General features: G+C 37.8%; 1 protein-coding gene across 3 annotated transcripts in view; it reads left to right on the top strand.

Annotated features, from left to right (window-relative positions):
• Positions 1-27,253, top strand: part of COL14A1 (collagen type XIV alpha 1 chain) — a 256,610-nt gene that overhangs the window by 38,932 nt on the left and 190,425 nt on the right. For all 3 annotated transcript variants that reach the window (XM_030938097.1, XM_010381456.2, XM_030938098.1), the window contains exon 5: positions 4,954-5,040. In XM_030938097.1, coding sequence (XP_030793957.1) covers positions 4,954-5,040 — 87 coding nt within the window. The remainder of the gene's footprint in view (positions 1-4,953; positions 5,041-27,253) is intronic.

Here is a 27,253-nt window from a genome sequence, read left to right as displayed (position 1 = left end):
AGGCTGGGCACAGTGGCTCATGCCTGTAATCCCAACACTTTGGGAGGCCGAGGCGGGTGGATCACCTGAGGTCAGGGGTCCGAGACCAGCCTGACCAACATGGAGAAACCCTGTCTCTACTAAAAATACAAAATTAGCCAGGCATGGTGGTGCACACCTGTAATCCCAGCTACTCAGGAGGCTGAGGCAGCATAATCGCTTGAACCCGGAAGTTGGAGGTTGATCTCGGTGAGCTGAGATCGCGCCATTGCACTCCAGCCTGGGCAACAAGAGTGAAACTCCGTCTCAAAAACAAAAAGTAAAATAAAAAATAAAGATCTACACAAGCCCTGATTCTTCTGTCTCTCAGGAGACATTCATTCTTTTTTTTTTTCCATTGAACAAATGTATATCACATGCCTACTAAGTGCCAGACTGTTTTCAGGCACTTGGGCGCAGGACAAATCCCTGCCCCATATGGACTTTATATTCTAATGACCGGAGACTACAGCAACACCCTTTTCCTGAAAGTGGTGTTTCAAATGTGAAGGATGAAATTTTTTTGTATTGTGAATACAAGCAGAAGAGGCCTAGCCTAGTTAACTTTCTGTTACGTCATTGCTAAAATAAACTCTTCTTAAAAGCCCAATTTATTATTAAGGACAATTTAAAGCAGAATAAAAAATCATCAGAATATTTTAATGAACTCCTAAGTAGCCGTCATATGGCTTCAGCAATTAGCTGCTCATAGCCAGTCTTATTTCTTCTATCCCTCAAACCCTTTTCCTTATTATTTTTTGAGCAAATCGTAGACATCATTTCAAATAGATTTTTTTTTTCTAAATTTTAAACAATAGCTTTTAAAATCCTACCATAAGATGAATCCATAAATCTGTGTGATGGTGGGTGTGGAACTTTGTGTGCAGCAATGTTCTATCTAGATTTTTTACACCTCTTCCCTCCCTTTTTTCTCTTCCTCTTCTTGGTAATGTTTTGTAAGACATGTAGGCTGGTGCAAAAGTAGTTGCAGTTTTTGCAATTACTTTAAATTGGAAAAACTGCAATTACTTTTGCGCCAACCCAATATGTTGTAAATCTTTTAAAAAATTAAAAGAACACACAACTTTGTTACCTCTTGAAACTTCTGAACAAAGACATCTGGCAAATTCACCTGTCAGCAGGGCATACACATGTTGTAAATGTTACATTCTTTTGAGATTCACATTGTCCAGGAGCTTTAGAAAAGCTTTTTATGTTATTTTTGGTATAAATTAGCCTTCTGTCTCATTTTACTGGCACTGCACTTTAGTTTCTGGCCTCCAACATTCCTGCGTGAGTAGTTGAAATAACTTCACTTAAAGTTTGTGAGAAGCAGTAAAAGGGATAAGGAGAAAATACTCATCTTTCTCTAGTCTGAGGTTTTGCAATTGATTATTTCAAATATTCCACCGATTGAACAGTGGAAGAAACACAGAGTCATATAAATCTTCCCAGGCTACTTCTTCAAAACACTTAAAAGGAAATTCATTTGTTTCCATCTTGCTTAACTCTGCTAAGATAGCTGTAGAGAAACAGTAAAACTGGTTAGCTAGATAAATAATATGCAAGCGTGTATTTTTTTTTTTTTTTTTTGAGATGGAGTCTCGCTCTGTTGCCCAGGCTGGAGTGCAGTGGCATAATCTCCCCTCACTGCAACCTCTGCCTCCCGGGTTCACGCCATTCTCCTGCCTCAGCCTCCCGAGTAGCTGGGACTACAGGTGCCCGCCACCACGCCCGGCTAATTTTTTTGTATTTTTAGGAGAGACAGGGTTTCACCGTGTTAGCCAAGATGGTCTTGATCTCCTGACCTTGTGATCCACCCACCTTGGCCTCCCAAAGTGCTGGGATTACAGGCGTGAGCCACCGCGGCCAGCTAGCTGTGTTATTTTTATTGGCAGGATAGAGGGATTTGTTCTGCCCAAATAGCAGTTTGTAAGAATAAAATGAAAATTGCTTGGATAACTTTCTTTTTCCTTTTGCATTTCAGTTATATGCCTGCTCTCTGTGAGATGGAGCTAAAACCTAGTCTCTTCCTAGAAAACTTTTCGTGGTGATCAAGATAAAGCTTGTGGCTCTAGGTTTGCTTTTAGTGCAGGGATTTGAATTCTTTATGAGTTCATATTTTGATACACAGTAAAACATAAGAAATGATCTTTGAATTTCTAAGACAGAAAGGCATATCTGATCTAATAGGTATTATGACTCCAAATTTGCCACAAGCAGTTCAACCACTTCCAGCCTCAGTTTCTTCACCTGCAAATGAGGGTGATGATATGCCTATTACTGTGCAGATGAGCTTACTTCACCACATAGTAGAGCATGGTAGCTATTGTTGTCGTAAGAAATACCATTTTGCTTGTAACTATCTGTTTTCCAATTGATTTTGCCCCTACATGAGGAAGACAGCACGTTGGTCGACACATATGTTTACATCTTATATGTGACATAGTGGATCAGCTTCCATAATGGCTGTTATTTTTTCTTGTTTATTTATAGACTGCTTTTTATTGCTCTGTGTTTTAATTTAATACCTTTAAATATGGAGGGCATCTCTCCAATGATTAGGAGAGACATGAGATGGAAGTAAAAGTTTTATTACTTACAGGTCCTGGGAGTTACATGGTATGCCTGGAGGCCACACCCATGGAGGTCAAGGAGCACAAGAAGTGGGGCCACCTATAAGCCAGGGTCTTTATTGGGGTCCAGGGCATTATCCTCAGGTTTCTTTGAGGAGGGTTTTAATTGGGGCATTTAAATCAAGCAGGCATGAGTTCCAAGAGGTCATACTGTGACTGGAAGGCAGTCAATGTGGCGTATCTGCACAGTTCATGCAGAGAATGAGGGCCAGTGGCACCAGTCAGCTGGGCTGTATGCGGCTCTCCCGTAGGGAGTAGAAGGTAGAAATAGAACTAGGAGAGAATAATGAATAATGAATAATGAATAGTAAGAATAACTCCCGAATAGAGACTGGCAGAAACTCCGCTGGAAAGGTGACATTTGAACTACACTTTGAAAGATGGGCAGGGAGCAGTTGTTTAAGTCAGATAATCTGGATTAACCACATTTAGGAACTAGTGCTTTAGGGTATGTTGTAGGACCAGAAACTGTGTCAAGGGTGACTGAGCCTGTTTCTAGTACGAGTAAGTCCAACTTACATTTAAAATGGATGCCAAGGCAACATGAAATTTGTAAGAATTCACCACATTCTATGTTGGAAAATTTTTTTCTCTTTTAAATGTGTTTTGTCAATCTTTGCCTGCAAATTCCTGCCTTTCTTTGGAAGTCTGACTCAAAAGGGAAGTTTCTCCAAGTCTCTACCTCTAAATTTATTACTAGTCTTTCCTAGAGCTATTTCTACCTCCAGCATCACTCAGCACGATCTTTCTCATATTAAAGTTGCAGACATATTTTGTTTAAGAAAATGCAAGTAATTTGGGGTGACAGCACATGTGTGGGTGGGATTGAAGATACAGATTTGGGAATTATCTATGAAAAGGTGAGAATTTAAATTGTGGGGTGGTAAAATTACAGAGGGTTGTACAGAGACACAAGACACTCTTAGTATATGATTGTGTTTCATGAATAGTAATAGAGAAAGAGACCAAAGAATGAAAATGAAAAGGAGTGGTCAACAGGAGAAAACCAGGGTAAAGCCATTGTAAAAACTGAGAAAGAAAAGAATTTAAGTGTGTATGTGTGTGTGTGTGGGGGGGGGGGGGGTGCTCCAAAGTGCCAATGCTTATAGAGAAGTCGGTGAATGAGGTTTTAAAAAATAGTTATAAAAATTTATACATATCAGGATCAAGGCATCTTATATTTTTATTTTTAAAATGTTTTAAAATTGTGTTTTAAATCCTGGAATTTAATCTCTGGGTAGCAGAAAGTCAAGGAAGGTTTCTAAGAAAAGGAATAATAGAGTGACATGACCTTGGCAAATGACAAATCTCAAACCATTTCAGCAAAGCGATGGAAGACAGTGGAAAGAAAGAGGAGGAGGATATGATAAAGACAGGATGAATGGAACAATATCCTGGAGAAGGCAGCAAGGGTAGTTCAGAGGAAATCATTGCTTCCCCTCTGTACCCTCCAATACATTTGGTGATTTCCATGAAATGAATCTAGCAATTAAACGAAATACCTTGGCTCACTTCTGCATTTTCACGGGGTGTTTTATTTGTGCAGAAACCACTGCCATTTGGCAGGCTCTTGGACTGCTTCAAACAGCCTAAGGTGCTATTTGGTAGAAAAGCAGCTGTGCAGTTTTAAGGAGAGAATGCAGTGGAAAGTTAAGCTAATGGTGTAGGTTGATACGAATTTATTAAAAGGCCATGGGGCATTATTTGGTCCCTGAACATTTTCTAATTAAAACCGTGAAAAACTACCATTTATTAATGGGGAAACTTTTTTTTAAGTTTGAAAAGGAATTATTATAAGGCTCTTCACTTTATTTTTATTTATTTATTTTTTTGCTGATGGAGCAATTCCAAATGAGGCTATTTATGGTTAAGATCTTTCTAGAATGGGGACCAAGCTCACAGGCTAAGTCCAGAGACTTGAAGATATGGCTTTAACGCCGTGCCAACACTTAACTGGTTTTATGAAATAGGTTTTAGCTTTCTGGTTCTTCATTCCCTCATGTATAAGTGAGGGATAATTATGCTGATTTTACAGCAGTTATGAAGGATTAAATATATGTGATCCATCTGCCCATAGTGCAGACTCAGCCGAAGTAGCTCCTTAAGTGTTTCTGTGTCTTCTCATGACAAAGTAGAAAAAAAAAAAAAAGAGCAGTTCTAATATTTGGGGATGAGTTTGTACCATGGAACTCATTTCTATAAATACTTTTAGGGCTCTCAAGGGTTTTAGTAAAACTCATTGAATATTTTCTTTTAGACTTTAATATAACATGGTGCTGTATCTCTACTTTTCTTCCAGTTAAAGATTTAGAAAAAAGAAAGGATCCAAAGCCCAGAGTCAAAGTTGTGGACAGAGGAAATGGGAGTAGACCATATTCACCAGAAGGTCAGAGACGATTTTGATTAACTCATGTTGGGAGTTGGGTTGTTTTAATTACACAGGCAATTCTCATGTATGTGGTTCCTGGTCCCATCTGAGAAGTGCAGGTCTAATATGAAGATCGCCTGTGGCCTCTTTGTACTCTTCCTTCCTTTCCCACACAAGATGACCCTCAACCCTTTGGCATGGCAGGTGACCTTTAGGGCAGCTTTCTCAGAATGGTGCATATATGTATAGCCTATCATAGTTCTTGTTCTGTGCATACCTTTTCCCTTGGAAACCTTTCCATGACAATTCATATAGGAGGCAGGATCACCCAGTGTAAATTGCGTGGGCTCTCCCACTTGCCTGCCTAAATTCAAAGCCTGCCTTTACCACTTTGAGTGATCTTATACTAGTTATCCAAATGTCTATGTCTCTATTTCCTTATCTGCAAAATGTGGAGAATGGGATTCAGATCATAGAGTTCTTTGGGATAAAATGCATTGATATGTGTAAAATACTTAGAACATTGCCTGCCATTGAATAATGTTAGGTATTATTGTTAGTCTACCTCATTCTTTTTAATAGCCAGATGGTATTCTATGGGATAGACTATTATAATTTATTGATTAGTCCCTCCCAACCCCCTTTTTTTTGAGACAGGATCTCACTCTGTCACCCAGGCTGGAATGCAGTGTCACGATCTTGGCTCACTGCAACCTCCGCCTCCCGGATTCAAATGATTCTCCTGCTTCAGCCTCCTGAGTGGCTGGTATTACAGGCGCATGCCACCATGCCCAACTGATTTTTGTATTCTTAGTAGAGACGGGGCTTTGCCATGTTGTCCAGGCTGGTCTCGGTCAGGTGATTCACCTGTCTCTACCTCCCAAAGTGTTGGGATTACAGGTGTGAGCCATGGCACCCTGCTGGTTATTCCCCTTTTGATGGGCATTTAATGTTGTCCAATTTTCACTATCAAAACATGCTGTAACAACATATTTCTAACTGTGGAACTGCGATGTTAAAGGATAAGCAAATTTTAGCCTGTCAAATTGATAGATGGCAGGCTTTATCAATATCGACTTAAATTTTTTTCAGTGATTTGTACTTCTGCCAACACTATGTAACAAGGATTATTTCATATGTTCTTTTCAACATTTGAAATCCCTAATATTGAAAAAATTCCCCAATTTTATATCATTTGTTTAATTTACATCTTTTTGATTACTAGTGAGGCTGAATATTTTTTCATATCTTCAGTGGTTATCTGTAATTTTTCCTGTTCATTTTTGTTTTGTGTTGTCTTTATTTCTTTAATGAATATATAAACATTTTCTAAATATTTTGAGTATGAAACCCTTTTCTACATATTGTTGTAGTTTTGCAAATATTTTCTGCTGGTGTATAATTTGCCTTGCAACTTTATTCATCTTTTTGATAATTTTTAATACAATTATAAAAATCCTTGACAAATGTTTTACTCTGAATTTTGATGCATTTCTTGATTTTCCAATATTTTAACATGAAACATTTGCCTGTTTTTCTTCTAATGATGTGCAGGTTTATATTTATATTTATTACAACTTATTAAGTATGTTAGATATAAAATGTATAAAAATTATGTCATAAGCATGTTTGTCCAGATTAAGAAAATAAACCTATTACCATACAGTTAAAACTCATTACTTATCCCCATAAATTCCCTTTCCTCTCTTGTAGGAGGCTGCCACTAAGCTGAAGTCAGTTTTTAACATTCGAATATGTCTTTATCATTCTACTTCATATATATTTGCAAGCTTAAAACATATTTAATTATACAAAGTTCAAATTTATATGCAGTTTATTATAATGGATGTATACCTTTGCAACTTTTAAATCTAATGTTAAACTTTTTTGAGTTATCTATGTTGATTTATGTAGAGCCAATTTATTCATTTTCTTTGCCGTGTAGAATAGAATGCCACTGGATAAATATATTCCAATGTATTTAACCCTTCCATTCTTGATGTTACCAGTATTTTGCTATAATTAATTTGTTGTAAGTATCTTTGCTTATGTCTCCTGTACATGTGGTAGAAATTTTCTAGAGTATATACCTTGGAATCAAGTTATTTAGTTGCTGCATATGTATATTTTTATAGCTCCTCTTGATATCTTTTTATGCTTTTATATCCAGTACTTACTTCATTGTATTTTCTTTTTTCTAACATCCTGAGTTGAGTGTTTACACCCTAATTTTTAATTTTTCTTTTCTATTATATGCATTTTAAAATATCCAAGTACTGCTTGAGCTGTCTCACATAGGTTTTGATATGTAGTGTTGTTATGCTGTAGTTCATACTATTTTCTAAATTTCACTAGATTTTCTCCCTTGATCCATGAGTTACTTAGAAATATGCTATTAATTTCTAAACATCTGGAGATTTTAAAAGAAGACATTTATTTATTATTGATGTCTAATTATTGCATTGTGGGTAGAGAATGGGGTGTGTAGGAATATTCTTTGAAATTTGTCGAGGCATTTTATTACTTAAATGTGGTCAATTTTTAAAATTATTCCATGTGTCCTTGAGGAAAATGTGCATTTTAATTTCACTCGATGGTATTCGCCCATTTCTATTTGTAACTCTGGCAATTTTGTTTTGAATACTTAAAGGCTAGATACAAACAAAATAAGAGTTATTATATTTTTCTAGTCAATTTTTCTTTTTCACATTTTGTAATGATTCTTTTTATTCTTAGTAATTCAATATTTGCCTCAAGGACTATTTTATCTAATATTAATATAGCTATACCACCTTTATTTTATTTAGTACTCACATAATGCATTGATTCTCTATTCTGTAACTTTCACTCTCTTTGTGTCTCAGGTTCAAGGTGAGTAATTTGTAAAGAAGATTAATTTGCATTAAAAATTCTCTTACAATCATTGTATTTTACTTGATAGCTTTAGTTTACTTAAATGTGTTGATGTTACTGATAATTTTGGACTTACTATTTATTTTATGCTATTATCCTACATTTTTCTTATCTTTTTTCCCCCCATTATACCTTACTTAAAATTGACCAAGTTTCTTTTTTCTTTAAATCCATTTTATCCCTTACTGACCTGGAACAGCTAACTAACATAGTCTAATACTAATCAATATCTTTACTATTTCCCTATAATACAGAATATGGAATTTAATAATGCTTTAAATTCAACTATTACTCTCCCATCTTACACATCATTCTTGAAAAATACATTAACTTATTTTTTGCCTCACAAATATATTATTGAATATGTTTATTATAGATATTCTTTAACAATCAGTGTTTGTCCAGATTTGCCCACGAAGTTGTTTTGTTCACCATTTCATCTTGCATCTCAGAACTTCTCTATGTATCCACTTTCCTTCATAGAATATCTGCGGTGGTAAATTTATCTTTATTCGTGCAAAAATATCTTCACTCTGCAGTCACTATTGAGAGATTAGCTGGGTATGAGATTGAGAGTTGTCTCCAATCATTTCAAAGACATTTTACTATCTTCTGGCTCCTGTTGCTTTGTTGACATGTGTGTTTTCAGTCTAAGAGTTGTTCCTTTGTAGGTGACCTCTCTTTTCTCTCTGGATGCGTTTCAGGCTTGCTGTCTTTTGTCTTTGGGGTTCTGCTGCTTCACTATCGACAGCCCAGATGTAGATTTCTTTGTGCTTCCAGATTTCAGATTTATGTCTTTCACCAGGATTGGAAAATTCTTGACCTTTAACTCTTTAAATATTATTTTTCTCAATAATTTATATTCATGTTCTTTCTCTCAATTAGATTTATGACAGTTTCTTTGGACAATCTATGTCTTTTAATACTAATATTTTCTACCTCTCTGATTTTATGAATGATATTTTGGGTTCCTTATATCTGTCTTTTAGGACACTAGATCTCTTCCCCTTTCGAATCTACTCTTTAGCCTGTTCTTTTCAATGGGGAAATCTTTTATTCCTAGAAATTACATGTGCTTCTTTTTCAAGGTTGCTAGGAATTTTTTATGGTGCTTGGTTTCTTTTTAATTGTTAATCATTCTGATATTTTAATCATGATTATTTTATATTCTGAATTCAATAATTCTATTATTAAAGCATTTTAGGGTTAAATTTATTTTTTTGTTGTGTTTTTTTTGTTTGTTTGTTTTTTGTTTGTTTGTTTTGTTTTGTTTTTTAGATGGAGTTTCTCTCTGTTGCCCAGGCTGGAGTGCAGTAGTACAATCTTGGCTCACTGCAACCTCTGCCTCCTGGGTTCTAACGATTCTCCTGCCTCAGCCTCCCAAGTAGCTGGGATTACAAGTGCCCGCCACCATGCCTGGCTAATTTTTGTATTTTTAGTAGACATGGGGTTTCACCATGTTGGCCAGACTGGTCTCAAACTTGTGACCTCAGGTGATCTATCTGCCTCCATCTCCCAAAGTACTGGGATTACAGGCATGAGCCACCACACCCGGTTAGGGTTAAATTCTTGTTACTTGTTTATACTGACTTTCATTCATGGGGCTGGTTTCTTTGTATGATGTGTCACTTTGGCTTGTGGACTCGTGTGGAAATTCTTCACAGCATGTCTTAAGGGTGAGCTCCTTCAGAAGGGAGCATTTTGGTTGCTACCAACCTGGAAACACTTTATGTTAATTTCTTGTCTTAAGATACTCAGGGGTTGTCCATGGTTACAAATTCACAGGAGAGACAGTTTTCCTCCACATAGAGCTTAGGCCAATGTAAACCCTTTCCTTGTCATCTCCCTTGCTAGAAAGCAGTTATTTTTCTAGTCCAACAATTTGTAAGGCTATGGCCCTGTGAGGGTGCCTCCTTTACATAAGAACTATCAAGTCCAACTTCCCACCTTGAATGCATTAAGGTTTTGTCTCCCATTCCAGTATGACTATTACAGCTTAATGTCTTGATTGATAAATTTCTGGTTAAGGTGAAATCTACCAGATATATATTTTCCCTTGCAGTAAGTAAGTAGCTTATGATGAGATATTTTGAGACATGTAAATATTCTGTTTCTCATTAAAATTTCACCTACTTGCTTTAGCGTCTATTGATTCTTGCCTGAGTCAGTAACTATTATGATGTTTCTCAAATGCTAATTTTTCTAACTCCATTTTTCATTCTACATTTATTATTTGGCATTCTACTGTAAAGAAGGTTTTTCCCTTCTCCCACACTTGTTTTTCTTTTCATATGAGTATGGACTGGTGGATTCTTAGTTTATTTGAGTGGATTATAATCATTACTATCATTATTTATTATGATGCTCAAATTGTTCCAGATTTGCTAGGTGGGAACTATTTCATGCTGTCTCTTATGTCTTTTAAATATGTTCCCATCATTCTTTAAGTTATTTCTTACTTTCTGGCACAAACTTTACATTCTGAACTCTTGTATTTTTTCCACCTGGCCCCAAAATGAACCATTTCTTCCAATAATCATGGCTTCTTTTTGTGGAGGATAGTATTTTGCAACCAAAATGTGGGTATTAACTGTGCCTCTTGCTTCTGGAGTGTCATAACATTATCTCTCTGTCTCTCATTCTCTTGTTCTCTAGCAATCAGTCATCTATCTATCATTTACTTATCATCTATCAATCATCTATCTGTTATCTATCATCCGTCTATCTATCTATCATCTTTCTATTATCTGTCATCTATCTATCTATCTATCTATCTATCTATCTATCTATCTATCTATCTATCTTACTGCATCTTATATCTATCTTTTGCCCATGCCACAGGGTTTATTTTAGCCCTCCTTCTTCTAATATTTATAACTCCCCTTTCAAGAGAGTGAGAAACATGACTCCCAGTATTCTAAATATATCTACTCAAATGGTCAATCATAGAAATAGTTTTAGAACTGCTAATCTGTGCATACTGCAAAAAGACAAACAAATCTATTAACTTCAGTTCAATGTTTGCTTTTATTCTAAAGTATATCATATCTGTATTCAAAAGGATCTTGGATTAGTTCTTTTCTTTCCTATTCACTGTGGTTTTGTTATTTGTTTTAATAGGGAACAGTTAAGTTAATCCGTGAGTATGTAAAACATTGGCACATTTCCAGAAGTTGAAAAGTCTACAAAAGGATGACACTGAAAAAAAAGTATCATGTCTGCTATTCCTTCCATCCAGCTTTACTTGCCCCTCCTATATAATCAAATGTGTTAGTTTCCGTCTTATCTTTTGGGTGTTTCTTTGTGTAAGAACAAACAGGTTTGTTAATATTTTTAAGGGAGAATTTTATAAGGAAGTTTGCGTGTTTGGATTGGCATTTTTTTTTTTTTTTTTTTTTTGCCACTTGATGCTTAGACAACAGTGTTTAAGGTGAAATCTGTGGAAGCATTTGTGGATTAGAGTTTGGCTCCAGAATTTATTAGCTATAGCTATGTATTTCTAAAGTGTCTTAACTGCTGTATTCTTTCCCCTGATGCACCTCCCTCTTTCCTTTCCAAAACCTAGGATTGAGTGAAACGAATTAAAACTAAGAAGTAGACAATGAAAGAGTGAGGCTACTATTGGCACATGTTCTAATAAATACCAATACACATTTGGAGAAGGAAGATTCATAAGCAGTCCATTTCCTTCCTCACTGAAGATGTATTTGAACATATGTTTACGGAAGAGTTCTTTCTGAGCCCACTTTCAGGCAGGCACTGTCTCAAAGGGTTTATTGTAGTGATGAGGACTTGGGGTAGGGCAAGAACTTTCAGGAGGTTTGTGGAAAATAGGTATCTTCCTCTTTCAGGTGAGGGTTTCTATGAGGTGTGTGCCAGGGCAATGAGGACTTTGGGAGAGCGCTGGTTATCTGGGAGAATTGTCTTAAGAAGTAAAGTTATAAACAATGGTGACAATCCAGGACAGAGTTACGGCTCCTAGGAGGTGGAGGGGGATGCATTAGTATGACCCACTGGAGATAAAAGATGCCCTCCCTCCACCCCAACCAGGTCGTTTATGCAACCCTTAGCATAAGCCCCTCCTCCAAGTTGTGGTGCTTTCATGATCCACATTGAACTATACTGCTCTTTGTTTTCCCTGAAATCTGCAATTTTCTTGTATAAGAGTCTACATTGATAGTGGCTCAGATACAATCAGATATATTATACATATTTTACAATTTTAGTTTAAATGCACAGAGTGAAGGTCTTTAACAGAAGTGGCTGTGCAGTTAAATACTTAACTTGTTTCCAATCTACTGTACATGTTTCTTTAATAATCCAAAATGAACTCACAAACGAAAGTGGTATTTGCCTTTGAGCATAATATTGGCACATTTGCATTAATGGGTATTTCTCCATCATTGTCCAAACAGCTTTCTTTAATCATTTTTGGAGTTTTGCACAAGAATGCAGAACCTGATTGGAAATGATTAAGAGACTGATAGGAAAAACAGCATAGGTTTTTTTTTTTTTTTCCTTCTTTTTCAGTGATTTTTAAAATTAAGATCACGAGCCTTCTTTGTTTTGTTTTTAATGGATTTTTTAAAACACTGTAGTCTCTACTACAGTATTTTAAAAACACTGTCGGGGTGAATCTCAGTGCTCTCATTTTCTGGGGGAAAAATGAGATGAGCTTAAATTATTCTTTCCAGAAATCAGCAAACTATGGCCCATGGGCAAAATTCAGTCTTCTGTCTATTTTTTAAAATAAGGTTTTATTGGAACACAGCTATGCTCATTCCTTTACATATTGTCTATGGCTGCCTTCCCACAATATCAGAGTTGAGTAGTTACAAGAGAGATCATATGACCTGCAAAGACTAAAATATTTTCTGTTTTGCTCTTTTCAGAAAAAGTTTGCTTATCTTTGTCTTAGGATGTTTAAAATTTTTGAATGTGTTGGCACACAATCCTTCACTAAAGCAAGTAATGAAATGCTTTTCTGAGGACAACTGTTCTATTTTGCCATTTCATAATTGCATAGGCTATACTCATAAAATATATATATATATACACACATGCCTACCTTTGAACATTTCTACCTCTTATACTCCCATAGTTGATTTTTGTTTTTTTTTACCTGAAGCATGAGAACTCTCAAGAGTTAGCGGTGAGGATTGAGTTAAAATGTGTAAAATGCCTAGTACATAGTAAGTGCCACATATTTTATATATAGCATTTACTACATGCGTAAAACAGTTTAAATACACATATAAATAGCATAGTATTTGCTATTAATAATAACATGTATATTTTGCAAGAGCTAAGATCATCATGGGCCAATGGTTTATATTACTGATTTAATAATGAATGCACAGAAGAGCTAGTAATTATCCCTTAGTGTCAAGCACTGAATTAGTTTCTGGGGATTAAGTGGTGAGCACGGGAGGCAGAATTCTACCCTCATGGAGCTTACTTAGTCTAGCAGGGGCTCAACACATGTGCCCAATGCCTTCTCTTGGAGAAGGGCCAGTTCTGAATTATGCAGTCATTATGGTTGAGTGTAGCCTGGGCACATGATTGTTTTTGAGGTATATTTTCACTGACTGGGATCTCTCACCTCCCATTAATACTTTTATGGTTCTTGGCTCACAGTCAAGAGATTGATTTGAAATTTTAACACCTTTCCACTAGCTATTGTGGGACTTAGATCTGGCAAACCCAGGACTGTGGGTTCAACTTGGTAAGAATGGGACTGTTAGGGTTTTAATTTCCATTAGATAGGCACCAGAAGGCAGCTAAAGTACAGGGAACTAGAGGGGTCCTGTAGGTTAATGCTGGCAAGAACCTGACTCCGCTCCTAGATTAAAGGGGAAGGAACTGGGTTCAGTCATAAACAGGACATTGGGGTTAAGTGTGGACTAGAATTTATGCATTAAGGGGTTTGAAGGATATCTGGATCACGGAGTATGCTCTATTAGTGCTTCTTTTTCTTCTTCTTTCCCAGTTTCCTCCTCCTCACTTTCCTTTCCTTCCTCCCACTTTCTCTACCTTATTCTCGTTGTTATTATAATTATTATTATCTAGACAGTTGACGTGGTGTTTCAGCAACAACATCAGGGTGAACTAGAAAATTGCTCCTTATCCATGCAGGGGGGCCCTGAGGAAGCCACTCTGTATATGCCTGTGCCCTGAGTGAGGGAAGAGTCTTGAGAATGCATAACATTGGGCCTGTGCCACACACAGTTTAGGTATTCAAATTTACGTTTACCATGTGCTCTGAGGCCTTCCCACTCAAGAAATTAATATAAAAATGGCTTGCAGTTGGTAAAAGCGGTGGAATGACTAGCAGAAGCAAACACAAAATCACATTTAAGCCAAGACCTGATAAAACAAGGCCAAAGGAGAGTTCACAGTTCACAATTTCAAAACATAGAAGTAAACTGTGTGCCATAAGTAAGAGTCAGAAGACACAAAAGTGGTGGCCTCAGAAATCTATGAACTTTAATTATGGAATCATTGCATAAAGACTATATAATAAGGGCCTGGTTCAGTAACTCATGCCTGTAATCCCAGCACTTTGGGAGGCTGAGGAAGTTGGATCACTTGAGGTCTCAAGTTCAAGACCAGCCTGGCCAACATGGCGAAACCTCGCCTCTGCTAGAAATAGAAAAATTAGCCTGGAGTGGTGGTGCACATCTGTGATCCTAGCTACTCTGGAGGCTGAGGCAGGAGAATCACTTGAACCTGGGAGGTGGAAGTTGCAGTGAGCTGAGATCGCGCCACTGCACTCAGTCTGAGTGACAGAGCGAGACTTTGTCTCAGAAAAGAAGAAGAAGAAGAAGAAGAAGAAGAAGAAGAAGAAGAAGGAGGAGGAGGAGGAGGAGGAGGAGGAGGAGGGGGAGGAGAAGAAGAAGAAGAAGAAAGGCTATATAATAAGTAGCAATATGATTACTAATGTCAGAAATATTTGAAAGAAGAGATGAAAAACCACGACAAGGAAAATAGGTAGATTAGAAAAGGGACCACATGAACATACAGAGTTCTGAGGAGCATAAACAAAAAAGATAGTCACACCCATAATCATGCTGGTAAAACTGTAGGACACTAAAATTTCCAAAGATCAAAGGGGAAGAAATAGGAAGAAAAGAGCCAAATAAGAAGAAAAGGACTTGTTGAACCCATTTCTAAATGATTGAGATCTCACTGTGCATGCAGTTATTTGTTCTTCGGTTCTCTGGAGTACTAAATAAAACTTCTGTTTTTTTTTTTTTATTTTTTTAATTTAAGTTCTGGGATACATGTACAGAATGTGCAGGTTTGTTACATAGGTATACACGTGCCATGGTGGTTTGCTGCACCCATCAACTCGTCGTCTACATTAGCTATTTCTCCTAATGCTCTCCCTCCCCAACCCTCCCATCCCCCGACAGGCCCCAGTGTGTGATATTCCCCTCCCTGTGTCTATGTGTTCTCATTGTTCGGCTCCCACTTATAAGTGAGAACATGTGGTGTTTGGTTTTCTGTTCCTGTGTTAGTTTGCTGAGAATGAGGGTTTCCAGCTTCATCCATTTCCCTGCAAAGCACATGAACTCATTCTTTTTTATGGCTGCATAGTGTTCCATGGTGTATATGTGCTACATTTTCTTTATCCAGTCTATCATTGATAGGAATTTGGGTTGGTTCCAAGTCCTTGCTATTGTGAATAAACATACGTGTGCATGTGTCTTTATAGTAGAACGATTTATAATGCTTTGGGTATCCAGTAGTGGGATTGCTAGGTCAAATGGTGTTTCTAGTTCTAGATCCTCGAGGAATCGCAACACTGTCTTCCACAATGGTTGAACTAATTTATAGTCTCACCAACAGTGTAAAAGTGTTCCTGTTTCTCCACATCCTCTCTAGCATCTGTTGTTTCCTGACTTTTTAATGATTGTCATTCTAACTGGCATGAGATGTATCTCATTGTGGTTTTGATATGAGTTTCTCTAATGACCGATGATGATGAGCCTTTTTTTTTTGTATTTGTTGGCTGCATAAATGTATTCTTTTGAAAGGTGTCTGTTTATATCCTTCTCCCACTTTTTGATTTTTTTTTTTGTAAATTTATTTAAGTTTCTTGTAAATTCTGGATATTAGCCCTTTGTCAGATAGATGCATTGCAAATTTTTCTGCCATTCTGTACGTTGCCTGTTCACTCTGATGATAGTTTATTTTTCTGTGGAAAAGCTCTTTAGTTTAATTAGATCCCACTTGTCAATTTTGGCTTTTGTTGCCGTTGGTTTTGGTCTTTTAGTCATGAAGTCTTTGCCCATGCCTATGTCCTAAATGGTATTGGAATTTCTGGCCAGAGCAATCATGCAAACACAAAATCACATTTGAGCCAAGACCTGATAAAACAAGGCCAAAGGAGAGTTCACAGTTCACAATTTCAAAACATAGAAGTAAACTGTGTGCCATAAGTAAGAGTCAGAAGACACAAAAGTGGTGGCCTCAGAAATCTATGAACTTTAATTATGGAATCATTGCATAAAGACTATATAATAAGGGCCTGGTTCAGTAACTCATGCCTGTAATCCCAGCACTTTGGGAGGCTGAGGAAGTTGGATCACTTGAGGTCTCAAGTTCAAGACCAGCCTGGCCAACATGGCGAAACCTCGCCTCTGCTAGAAATATAAAAATTAGCCTGGAGTGGTGGTGCACATCTGTGATCCTAGCTATAGGATAAAGCGTATTCAAATAGGAAGAAAGAAATAAAGAGAGAGAAAGAAAGAGAAAGAAATAAAGCGTATTCAAATAGGAAGGGAGGAAGTCATAATGTCCCTATTTGCAGATGACATGATTGTATATTTAGAAAACCCATCATCTCAGCCCCAAATCTCCTTAAGCTGATAAGCAATTCAACAAAGTCTCAGGATACAAAATCAATGTGCAAAAATCACAAGCATTCCTAGACACCAATAATGGACAAACAGAGAGCCAAATCATGAGTGAACTCTCATTCACAATTGCTACAAAGAGAATAAAATACTTAGGAATCCAACTTACAAGAGATGTGAAGGACCTCTTCAAGGAGAACTACAAACCACTGCTCAAGGAAATAAGAGAGGACACAAGCAAATGGAAAAACATTCCATGTTCATGTATAGGAAGAATCAATATCATGAAAATGGTGATACTGCCCAAAGTAATTTATAGATTCAGTGCTATCCCCATCAAGCTACCATTGACTTTCTTCACAGAATTAGAAAAAGCTACTTTAAATTTCACATGGAACCAAAAAAGAGCCCGTATAGCCAAGACAATTCTAAGCAAAACGATCAAAGCTGAAGGCATCACACTACCTGACTTCAAACTATACTGCAAGTCTACAGTAACCAAAACAGCTTGGTACTGGTACCAAAACAGATATATAGATCAATGGAACAGAACCAAGGCCTCATAAATAACGCCTCACATCTACAACCATCTAAACTTTGACAAACCTGACAAAAACAAGCAATGGGGAAAGGATTCCCTATTTAATAAGTGGTGTTGAGAAAACTGGCTAGCCATATGCAGAAAACTGAAACTGGGCCCCTTCCTTACATCTTATACAAAAATTAACTCAAGATGGATTAGAGACTTAAACATAAGACCTAAAACCCTAAAAACCCTAGAAGAAAACCTAGGCAAAACCTCTGTTTTTAAAAAGTAGTATTAATTGACTTAGTTGAAACCATGACAATGGAGATAAGATATGATTCCTCTCCACTGGGAATACTACTAGTCTGTAACATATTTTAAATGTTTTCACTTAAATGTAAGAATCCAATTTATGTTATAAAATTCGGAATTCCCACCATTTATTTATCGGTCCTCATTAGAGCTAATTGAAATACTGTTTTATTTCTCAGAGTCTATGTGCGATTCATTTCTCTTCTTTTTTTATACTTCATTTCTCCTTAGTTTATTATCTACCTTTACTGAAAAATTCTAGACAGCATATTAGTCAGGAATCCTTCGCTTCAGTAGAAACACACTCTAACTAGTTTAAGTACAAAAAGAGTTGTACTGGCTCATGTAACTGAAGCATGGCTGGACCTAGGGTCTCAATCCAGTATCAGTTACTCTCTCTTGCTTCTCCATCTCCTGGCTCTGCCTTCCTCTGGGATGGCTTTATTTCTAGGTAGGGTTCCTACAGTGGCAATGAAGACCCCCACAGAGTTCCAGGTTCCCAAATTACATAATAGTGAGCAACCCCAATCTCATGTGGTAGGAAGCCTTTTTTTTTTTTTTTTTTTTTGAGGCAGAGTCTCACTCTGTTTCCCAGGCTGGTGTGCAGTGGCGCGATCTCTGCTCACTGCAGCCTCCACCTCCTGAGTTCAACAGATTCTCCTCCTGCAGTCTCCTGAGTAGCTGGGACTACAGATGGGCCCCACCATGCCCAGCTAATTTTTTAATTTTCGGTGGAGACAGGTTTTCCCCATGTGGCCAGGCTGATCTCGAACTCCTGACCTGAAGTGATCCGCCTGACTCAGCCTCCCAAAGTGCTGGGATTATAGGCATGAGCCACTGCATGGTGGGCCATGAAGCCTTTTTAATGTTAGTTTCAGAAAACATCTCAAGAACAGTTTTGATTGGTCCAGCTTAATTCATGTGCCCATCTCTGATCCAGTTGTGGTGAACAAGGAAATGAAAGAATCTGCCTGGCCACACCAGGAGCTGCAAGGATGGTATTAGCCCTAACTGAGATATCTGGATTGATAATGGAATTGGGCAAACACAGTTAAGTCAACTATGGGGAGCTTTAAAATCTTTTACAATTCTCTTTAGATTATCTCCGAAATGTGCACTATTAAGATGAACTTGTTTCTGCCACATCATGAAAAAATTGAAGAATTTTTAATAAAGTTTCAACCATATGGAGTATAATTTGACCATTAAGATCACCTTTAAAATAGTGCCTTAAGTTGCTCTGGGTTTCAGTAAAAAACAATTTTCTTTTACAAACAATGATGTAACACATGCAGTCTCAATGGGAGTGATATCCTTGAATGGGCAAAAATTTATTTTGGGAGTGAAAGAGGAAAATATTAATTCTTTTATGTGTTAAGTATAAATACACAATACATACATAAACAGCTATATGGTATACCTGTGGTTTTAAAATTTCATGAGGAGGTGATGAGGAAAAAATATCTAAAGACTGCTTATGGGAGTGATAACTAAAAATGGTTGAGAAACATTGATCTAATGCAACACATGTATTACAGAAAGGTTCTCCTGCAATTTTGGCCCCTTTCTCCCCTCACTTCTGCTCTCTGAGCATTCCATAACATTTTCTTTTTGAAACATGACCAAAAAAAAAAAAAAATACAAAAATTAGCCAGGCACGGTGGCATGCACCTGTAGTCCTAGCTACTCGGGAGGCTAGGGCAGGAGAATTGCTTGAACCCAGGAGGCGGAGGTTGCAGTGAGCTGAGATCGCGCCACTGCACTCCAGCCTAGGAGACAGAGTGACACTCCCCGCCGCCGCCAAAAAAATGTTATGCTTATGCACTCCTGACAACAATCAGATGAAATTCTCCTAGCATTAGACCTGCAGTTTTCCTCTAGTTCCTCCCTCACTGCCCTTGATGAGATAGTTTTGAAGAATTTTGACACTTTTCCTCTGGCCTCCAGCAAAGTTTATTATTCTCAACTTGTTCTCCAGTGGTAAGAATTCTTAACTCTGTCTGAAATAAGTTTTCAAATGTCTTAATTCTTAAAAGAACTTGTAACATATCATTTTTTAAAACGGTTGGATACCTTACAGCTATGAGGACTGCTATTGATTTTGGCAGAGTGAGTCTCCCATAGGAATGCTTGGGCTTCTCTGACTTGTAACTTCCTCCTTGTCTAAGAATTTTCTATTGAGTATCTTGTCTCTATAGCTGCAGGGATGACTGTTGTCAAATTAAGCAGATGTCATGGCATCAGAAATTGCAAAATGTCAGGATCAGTTCATTGTTAATGGATTGGAGTAAGCGGGATAATTGAGTTGAGTTTTGTGAAAATCACCTTAAATGACCAAAGTAAACATATAGCCAGATCATGTAGTATTATATACAGAGCTGAAAATAAATGGGAATATGATACACTGGCTCCTGAAGTTGAGCAAATTTCATTTTAAAATACAAGTGATCAGATAAAATAGCCTCTCTTGGGTCAATATTCACTTCAGGAAATCAGGAAATAACTAGGCAACTGTACCAATAAAACTTTAAAGCAAACTTAATTTTTTTTTTATTTTTCTTCTTCTTCTTCTTCCCTCCCCCCCCCCTTGGGTCAATATTCAATTCAGGAAATCAGGAAATAACTAGGTAACTGTACCAATAAAACTTTAAAGCAAACAATTTTTTTAAAATTTTTCTTCTTTTTTTTTTCTTAGGTCAATATTCACTTCAGGAAATCAGGAAACAACTAGGCAACTGTACCAATAAAACTTTAAAGCAAACTTAATTTCTTCTTCTTCTTCTTCTTCTTCTTCTTCTTCTTCTTCTTCTTCTTCTTCTTCTTCTTCTTCTTCTCCTTCTCCTTCTCCTTCTCCTTCTCCTTCTCCTTCTCCTTCCTTCTTCCTTCTTCCTTCTTCCTTCTTCTCCTTCTCCTTCTCCTTCTCCTTCCTCTCCTTCCTCCTTCTTTCTTCTTCTTCTTCGTGGAGTCTCATCCTGTAGCCCAAGCTAAAGTGCAATGGCGCGATCTCGGCTCACTGCAATCTCCGCCTCTGGAGCTCAAGTGACTCTCATGCCTCAGCCTCCCGAGTAGCTAGGACTACAGGCGTGTGACACTATGCCTGGCTAATTTTTTGTATTTTAGTGGAGACAGGGTTTCACCATATTGCCCAGGGTAGTCTCAAACTCCTGAGCTCAGGCCATCCTCCTGACTCAGCCTCCAAAAACGCTGGGATTACAGGCATGAGACACCATGCCTGGCCTAAAGCAAACTTTGTATAAAAATATATAAGAAGGATCACATATTTTCAAAGGAATTAAAATCTGTTTTAGGTATCTTGTATTGTGGTAGGGTAGGAAGAGTTTGGAGAGGGTACATTACAGGAGATGGGGGAATAAAAATTGAGTCAAAAGTTTCTGAGATGGGAATGTAGTTGGGAGAAAGAAGACTAATTGTATTGGGAGGAATTGGGAAATATACATGGACGGGTCAAGTGGAGAGCTTTGGAAAGTACAATGAACAATTTAGGCTTAATTTGGTAGGTGAGGAAGGAAGAAATAATCTTAAAATTTAGGTCACTTTGAGAGTCCTGCAGTTCAACCAGTCATGGGATGGTAGAGGCTCCTGAGCCATTTCTTCAAGGGTTGTCCTGCATCTGCTGTCTTTAACAGAGATTTTAATATTTCCCAAGACAGTCATCTTTGGACATCCTGTCTAATTGAGTTGAAATCTGTCACTTTACACACTCCTTCTGGGCATATAGAATCCTCCTAATCCCTCTTCTATGTGACAGCCCTTGACATATTTGAAGACAGCTGTCATGTCTTCTCCCAGTCCCCTTCCAGTTTAGAGCAGAGGAGAAATGTGATGCCTGTGGTGTTTACAGGATTGTTAGCTACTCTTAAGCTATAGAGCTCTAAGTGACAGCTGGAATGTTGTTTTGACTGTGACGCAGCAACCGGGCTTCACGTTCCTGTAAGTTGTCGTGGTGTTATTCATCCCAGGTTGAATATAGGACAAATGTGTATGGCTTTGATTTCATGCTATCTTTAATTGCAAGGCTTGTCCACATTTTCCTTCCTTTCTTCCTTCCTTCTTTCTTCCTTCCCTCCCTTCCTTTCTCCAAAATACTTCTCTTCTGTGATGGGAGTTGAATGGTTCAGCCTTTGGAGTTAGTTCTGGGTTTGAATTTGAATCCAACCCAGATTCAAATTGATGGTGGGCAAGTTTTTTAACCTATATAGTTACTTAACCATTCTTTCTCTATGAAATGGAAAGAACATCTACCTTATAGGATTAATACTGGACTTAGATGAAAATGATGTATGCAGAGCATCTGATGAAAGCTATCACTAAAATAGGCTTTTCATAATTACTAATATAAAAAAGGAAGCAAAGGAACGTGTGTGTGTATGTGTGAGATGTGTTTGTGATGTGTGTGTGTTTGGAGAGATTTATTTATTTATTTATTTATTTATTTATTTATTTATTTATTTATTTATTTATTTTAGACAGAGTCTCGCTCTGTCGCCTAGGCTGGAGTGCAGTGGTGTGATCTTGGCTCACTGCAACCTCTGCCTTCCAGATTCATGCGATCCTTGTGCCTCAGCTTCCTGAGTAGCTGGGATCACAGATGTGCATCACCACACCTGGCTAATTTTTGTATTTTTAGTAGAGTTAGAGTTTCACCATATTGGCCAGGCTGGTCTCAAACTCCTGGCCTCAAGTAACCTGCCCACCTCCACCTCCCAAAGGGCTGGGATTACAAGCCACTGTGCCTGGCTTGAGATATTGATTTAATATAAGGAGTTGGTTCACGTGATTATGGAGGCTGGGAAATCGCAAAATCTGCAGTCATCAAGCTGGAGATCCAGGAGAGTGACCATGTAGTTTCAGTTCAAATCCAATGGCCTGAGAACCAGGAGAGCTGATAGTATAAGTTCTAATCCAAACACTGGCAGGCTCAAAACCCAAGAGCCAATGTTTTAATTCAAGTCTCAAGGCATGAAAAGACAACGTATGAGCTCAAGGCAATCAGGCAGGCTTCTCTCTTACTCAGCATTTTTGTTCTCTTCAGTCTGCAATCCCTTAGAGGCCCATCCACATTAGGGAGAGGAATCTGCTTTATTCAGTCTACAAAAATGAGCCAGAAATACTCTCATAGACACATCCATTTGGTCAAATGTATGGGCACCCCATGGCCTAGACAAATTGGCACAAGAAATTAACCACACACTGTATAATATATTTCTAGGAAGTCAGAAGTTCTAGGAAGAAAAATAAAACAGGGATAAAAGGAGTGAGTCATGGGAATACTGTTTTAGATAGGGCAGGCATCTGTCAGGGAGGCTTTGAAAGGTACATTTCCACCCACGATTGGATTAAATGAGTATTAACCTCACTCAGATTAATGTAAATTCCAGACACAGCTGAAATGAGCCCCTTGCTGCACATCCCCTATATAGATGGTTTCTGATGTTATCTCCTATGGCAGTAACCGTCTATGTTGCATTCTGTGAGGACAACTTCCATGGTAGTGATAGTGTAATACGTTGGAAAATGCATATTGGACCAAACATTTAGAAGACCTGTCATGACTGGGTGCAGTGGTGGTGGCTCACACCTGTAATCTCAGTGCTTTGGGAGGCCAAGGTTGCAGGATCACTTGAGCACAGGAGTTTGAGACCAGCCAGGGCAACATAGTGAGACCCCATCTCTACAAAAATTAAAAAAACAAACAAACATTAACTGGGCATGTGATATGTGCCTATTGTTCCAGCTAGTCAGGAGGCTGAGGCAGGATCACTTGAGCCCAGCAATGCGAGATTGTAGTGAGCTAGCATTGCGCCACTGCACTCCAGCCTAGGTAACAGAGTGAGACCCTGTCTCTAAAAAGAGAAAAAGAAGAAGAAAAAAGTACCTGTTATCCAATCCTAGCTCTGCCAGTAACCTGTAAGTCAGTCAGTTGTTCTCTCTGAATCTCAATTTCATTTTCTTTTTTTTCTTTTTTCTTTTGAGATGAAGCTTTGGTCTTGTTGCCCAGGCTACAGTACAATGGCGTAATCTTGGCTCACTGCAACCTCTGCCTCCTGGGTTCAAGCAATTTTCCTGCCTCAGCCTTCCAAGTAGCTGGGGTTACTGGTGCCCGTCACCATGTCCAGCTAATTTTTTGTATTTTTAGTAGAGATGGGGTTTTACCATGTTGACCTGGCTGGTCTCAAACTCCTGACCTCAGGTGATCCACCCACCTCAGCCTCCAAAAGTGCTGGGATTACAGGCGTGAGCCACCACACCCTGCCCTCAATTTAATTTTCTGAAAAATGGAGACAACATGGCTTCTCATGGGAATGTTGTAAAAGTCAGAATTTGTCAATGTATTGAAAAACCCTTTCAGAATGAAGGTTTCTCGTTGAGTTTTTGGCGATATAAAATGATGTTAAATCTTTTTATAAAAATACCTTCAGTAGTGTGGCTGGAGCCAATGTCTACATGTTAACAGTGATCTTCCAAGAGTTCTGCTGTACCAAATTCTTAGGGATTTTCTTTTGCTGTTGGTTTGGAAACTTGAATGTAACCTCACAGGAGACTTAAGTGAAAAATCGTTCTGTGGCCACACTGTTCCTTCAAATGTCTTGTGTGATGAATGGCTGAGCCTGATATTTTGCTAGTGGCATAGAACAAAGTAATTCAAAGCTCCTAAATGAATCCTAGACCAGTTGTAGTGAAATCATTGTGAGGTTTTCTCACTGAGGTTAAGACAGGGTGAATAAAAATAGTACACACTCTCCTTTCATTCAATTTAGCCTCCAGCATTAGGAAAGCATCAAGGAAGGCAGGCCACTTTGATACAATCTCCCTGATTCCTAAATAATTGTAATCCACTTTCCCAATGCGGTAGTGTGGCAGGGCAGGAGGAGAGAACACATTTAATTGAGCCATCATGGCTCATTTCTCTAGTGTCCTACTGGAAGTGTGAACTATGTGAACATAGGAATTATTTTTTAACAACACAATTCAATTTACTTTAGCTACACTGATGTACTATATGTCAAGAGATGAGCCAGATAAAGTGGCTAAAAAGGCAAGTTACAAAAGCCCTCCCCAGTCAAGGAGTTCACAGTATAGTCAGGGAGATAGAAATGGAAGCCAATCATAATATTCCAGTGTGATGGGCACAACAAATTGTACAAATCCAAAGTCAATAAAGAGGGGCAGGTAATGAGTCTCATCTGAGGAGAGGGGAAAAAGATTCATGAAGTTGGTAAAGTGTGACCTGGGTTTTGAAGGATGAATAGGAGTTTACCTGGCAGAAAAAGTTATCTTCTATCAGCTCCCTCTTTTCTATCTTCACTGACTATGTTGATAAATACCTTTATCTAAAAATGCATTGTAAACATTTCATTATATAAACCATAATTGGGTGTTTAATTTGAATGCCATTAGAACAAAAACAATAACATGGTTTAAAAGGAAGATTTTTAATCTGGTAATTTCATACTATTGCCATTACAGTAACATTACCCCTTGCCCCTACATAGAGTTACTTTTTGTATGATTTTGTTTACTTTTATAAAGCGCTTTTTTGCATCTGAACCTATGTTGCTTTATTATAGTCTATTTCCTTTCACTAAGAATTGAATCATGGAGTGGTGTTAAGAGTCAAAAATAAATAAATAAATAAAATAATTTAAACTGCAAGAAGTTGGGGGCTTTGCTGTGTTTCCAGTTGCTCAGAATAGTGCTTGGTACATAATAAACACTAAATAGATTTTCAATAAATAAGTAAATTTCATCCAGGAAATTAGTTGCATAACATCATATGAATAAACATGGGTTTGGAGTTTCTCATGATGTCAGTAACACAATAAAATTGGTGTAAAATTATTGGAAGAAGGATGCTTTTCACATGGGCAACTTCAATATGAAAGTGCATTTATTTGGGAGGGAAAAATGTTCTAGAAAAATAATTGGAAATGTTAGCAAACAGCACAGATTAGCTGTGGACATAGCAGGGGCAAGCCCAGCAGAGACACTGCTTTATGTTATGAGCTTTTCCCCCTTGCTTTCTAAATTTGCGTAACATAGAGTGCCTTCCTGAAGTCAGTATATAGCCCTGTGGTTAAAAACATAGGTTGTGGAGACACATTACATAGGTTGTGGAGACACATTACTTGGGTTTCAAATCCCAGATTTGCCACTTCTTAGCTGTGTGACACCCTGGGCAAATCACACAGTCCTTGTATGCCGTACTTTTTGACTGCAAATGGGAATGATAATAATGGTACCCCTTCCATAGAGTTGTTGTGAGGACTAAATCAATAGATAAGTGTGGAAGACTTAACTTTTTTTTTTTTTTTTGAGATGGAGTCTCGTTCTGCACCCAGGCTGTAGTGCAATGACGCAATCTCAGCTCACTGCAACATCTACCTCCCAGATTCAAGCGATTCTCCTGCCTCAGCCTCCCTAGTAGCTGGGATTATAGGCACCCACCATCATGCCCGACTAATTTTCGTAGTTTTGTAGAAATGGGGTTTCACCATGTTAACCAGGCTGGTCTTGAATTCCTGACCTCAGGTGATCCACCCATCTCGGCCTCCCAAAGTATTGGGATTACAGGCATGAGCCTCCACACCCAGACTTAACATTTAATATAATAATGTACATCATTTCCAAATATGGAATGTTAAGAAATCACTAGTTCTTCCAACTCTTCTCAGCACAAAACTCCAGAAAATATAGAAGAGAAAGGGGATCATTTCTCCTGGACTTGTGCAATTGTTCCTTTTGATTCTATCTGTGACATCAAACTGTTATTATCTTTGTAATCTAGGCTATATATTGGGTGCTTTTCTTTAAGTTCAGCTTAAAGTTTTTTAAAACACCCCCTGTATTTTCAGAGTTGCATTTTAGATAAGACCCATGTAAACTTAAGAGCTGAATTAAAATATGGTTCAAGAGGTCATTTCCTCTGTCCCTTTGCTTTAATTTTAAATACAGGCTTGCAGGCAAAAAGGATTGATTTTATTTTACAAATTAATTTGGAATATTATCTTAGCAATAAAGGCTTATGCACTCATTTCTTTGTATTATAGATTTAAACTACATTTAGCTGCTGGGTTTTACACATTTACCTGGGCTCCCAGGTGTATCTGGTTTTCTTTTCTACCACTTGATTTTTAACACATTTTATGGTACTTAATATTTTCTTCCTGATTGGTGTCTCTCTAAGAATGGTGAAATGGGTAATGTGTTTGCCAGTGGAGAGTAATGTTGTCTTCAGTTTTTAATCTGGGCTCCTGCTTATAGTAAGACAATGATTTGAATGCATTTCTTTAAAAAGATTCACCGTAACACTGGAATTATGGTTAAGATACATGATTATGGAACTTGAACACAGCAGCTTTTAAATTACCTCTTTGTACCAAATATACAAACAGCTGTTTGCCCCTGGCACAGGAAAACCTGTTGATGGGACAAATATTGCATGTGTGTACATTTTGATGGAAATAGCCATTAGGGTTCATTGTGTTTATATGTCTTAGAGTTGATAACCAGGATTTAGGACACAAGAAAAAATATTGTTTTTACAGTTCTCAAGTGAGTACGTACCATACTAATCTTCAACAAAAATCATACTTCGTAG

This window comes from Rhinopithecus roxellana, chromosome 9, assembly GCF_007565055.1.
Source record: "Rhinopithecus roxellana isolate Shanxi Qingling chromosome 9, ASM756505v1, whole genome shotgun sequence".
NCBI classification, from domain to species: Eukaryota; Metazoa; Chordata; class Mammalia; order Primates; family Cercopithecidae; genus Rhinopithecus; species Rhinopithecus roxellana.
Note: the sequence above shows the minus strand (reverse complement) of the source record. Positions and strands in the feature narration are given on the sequence as shown.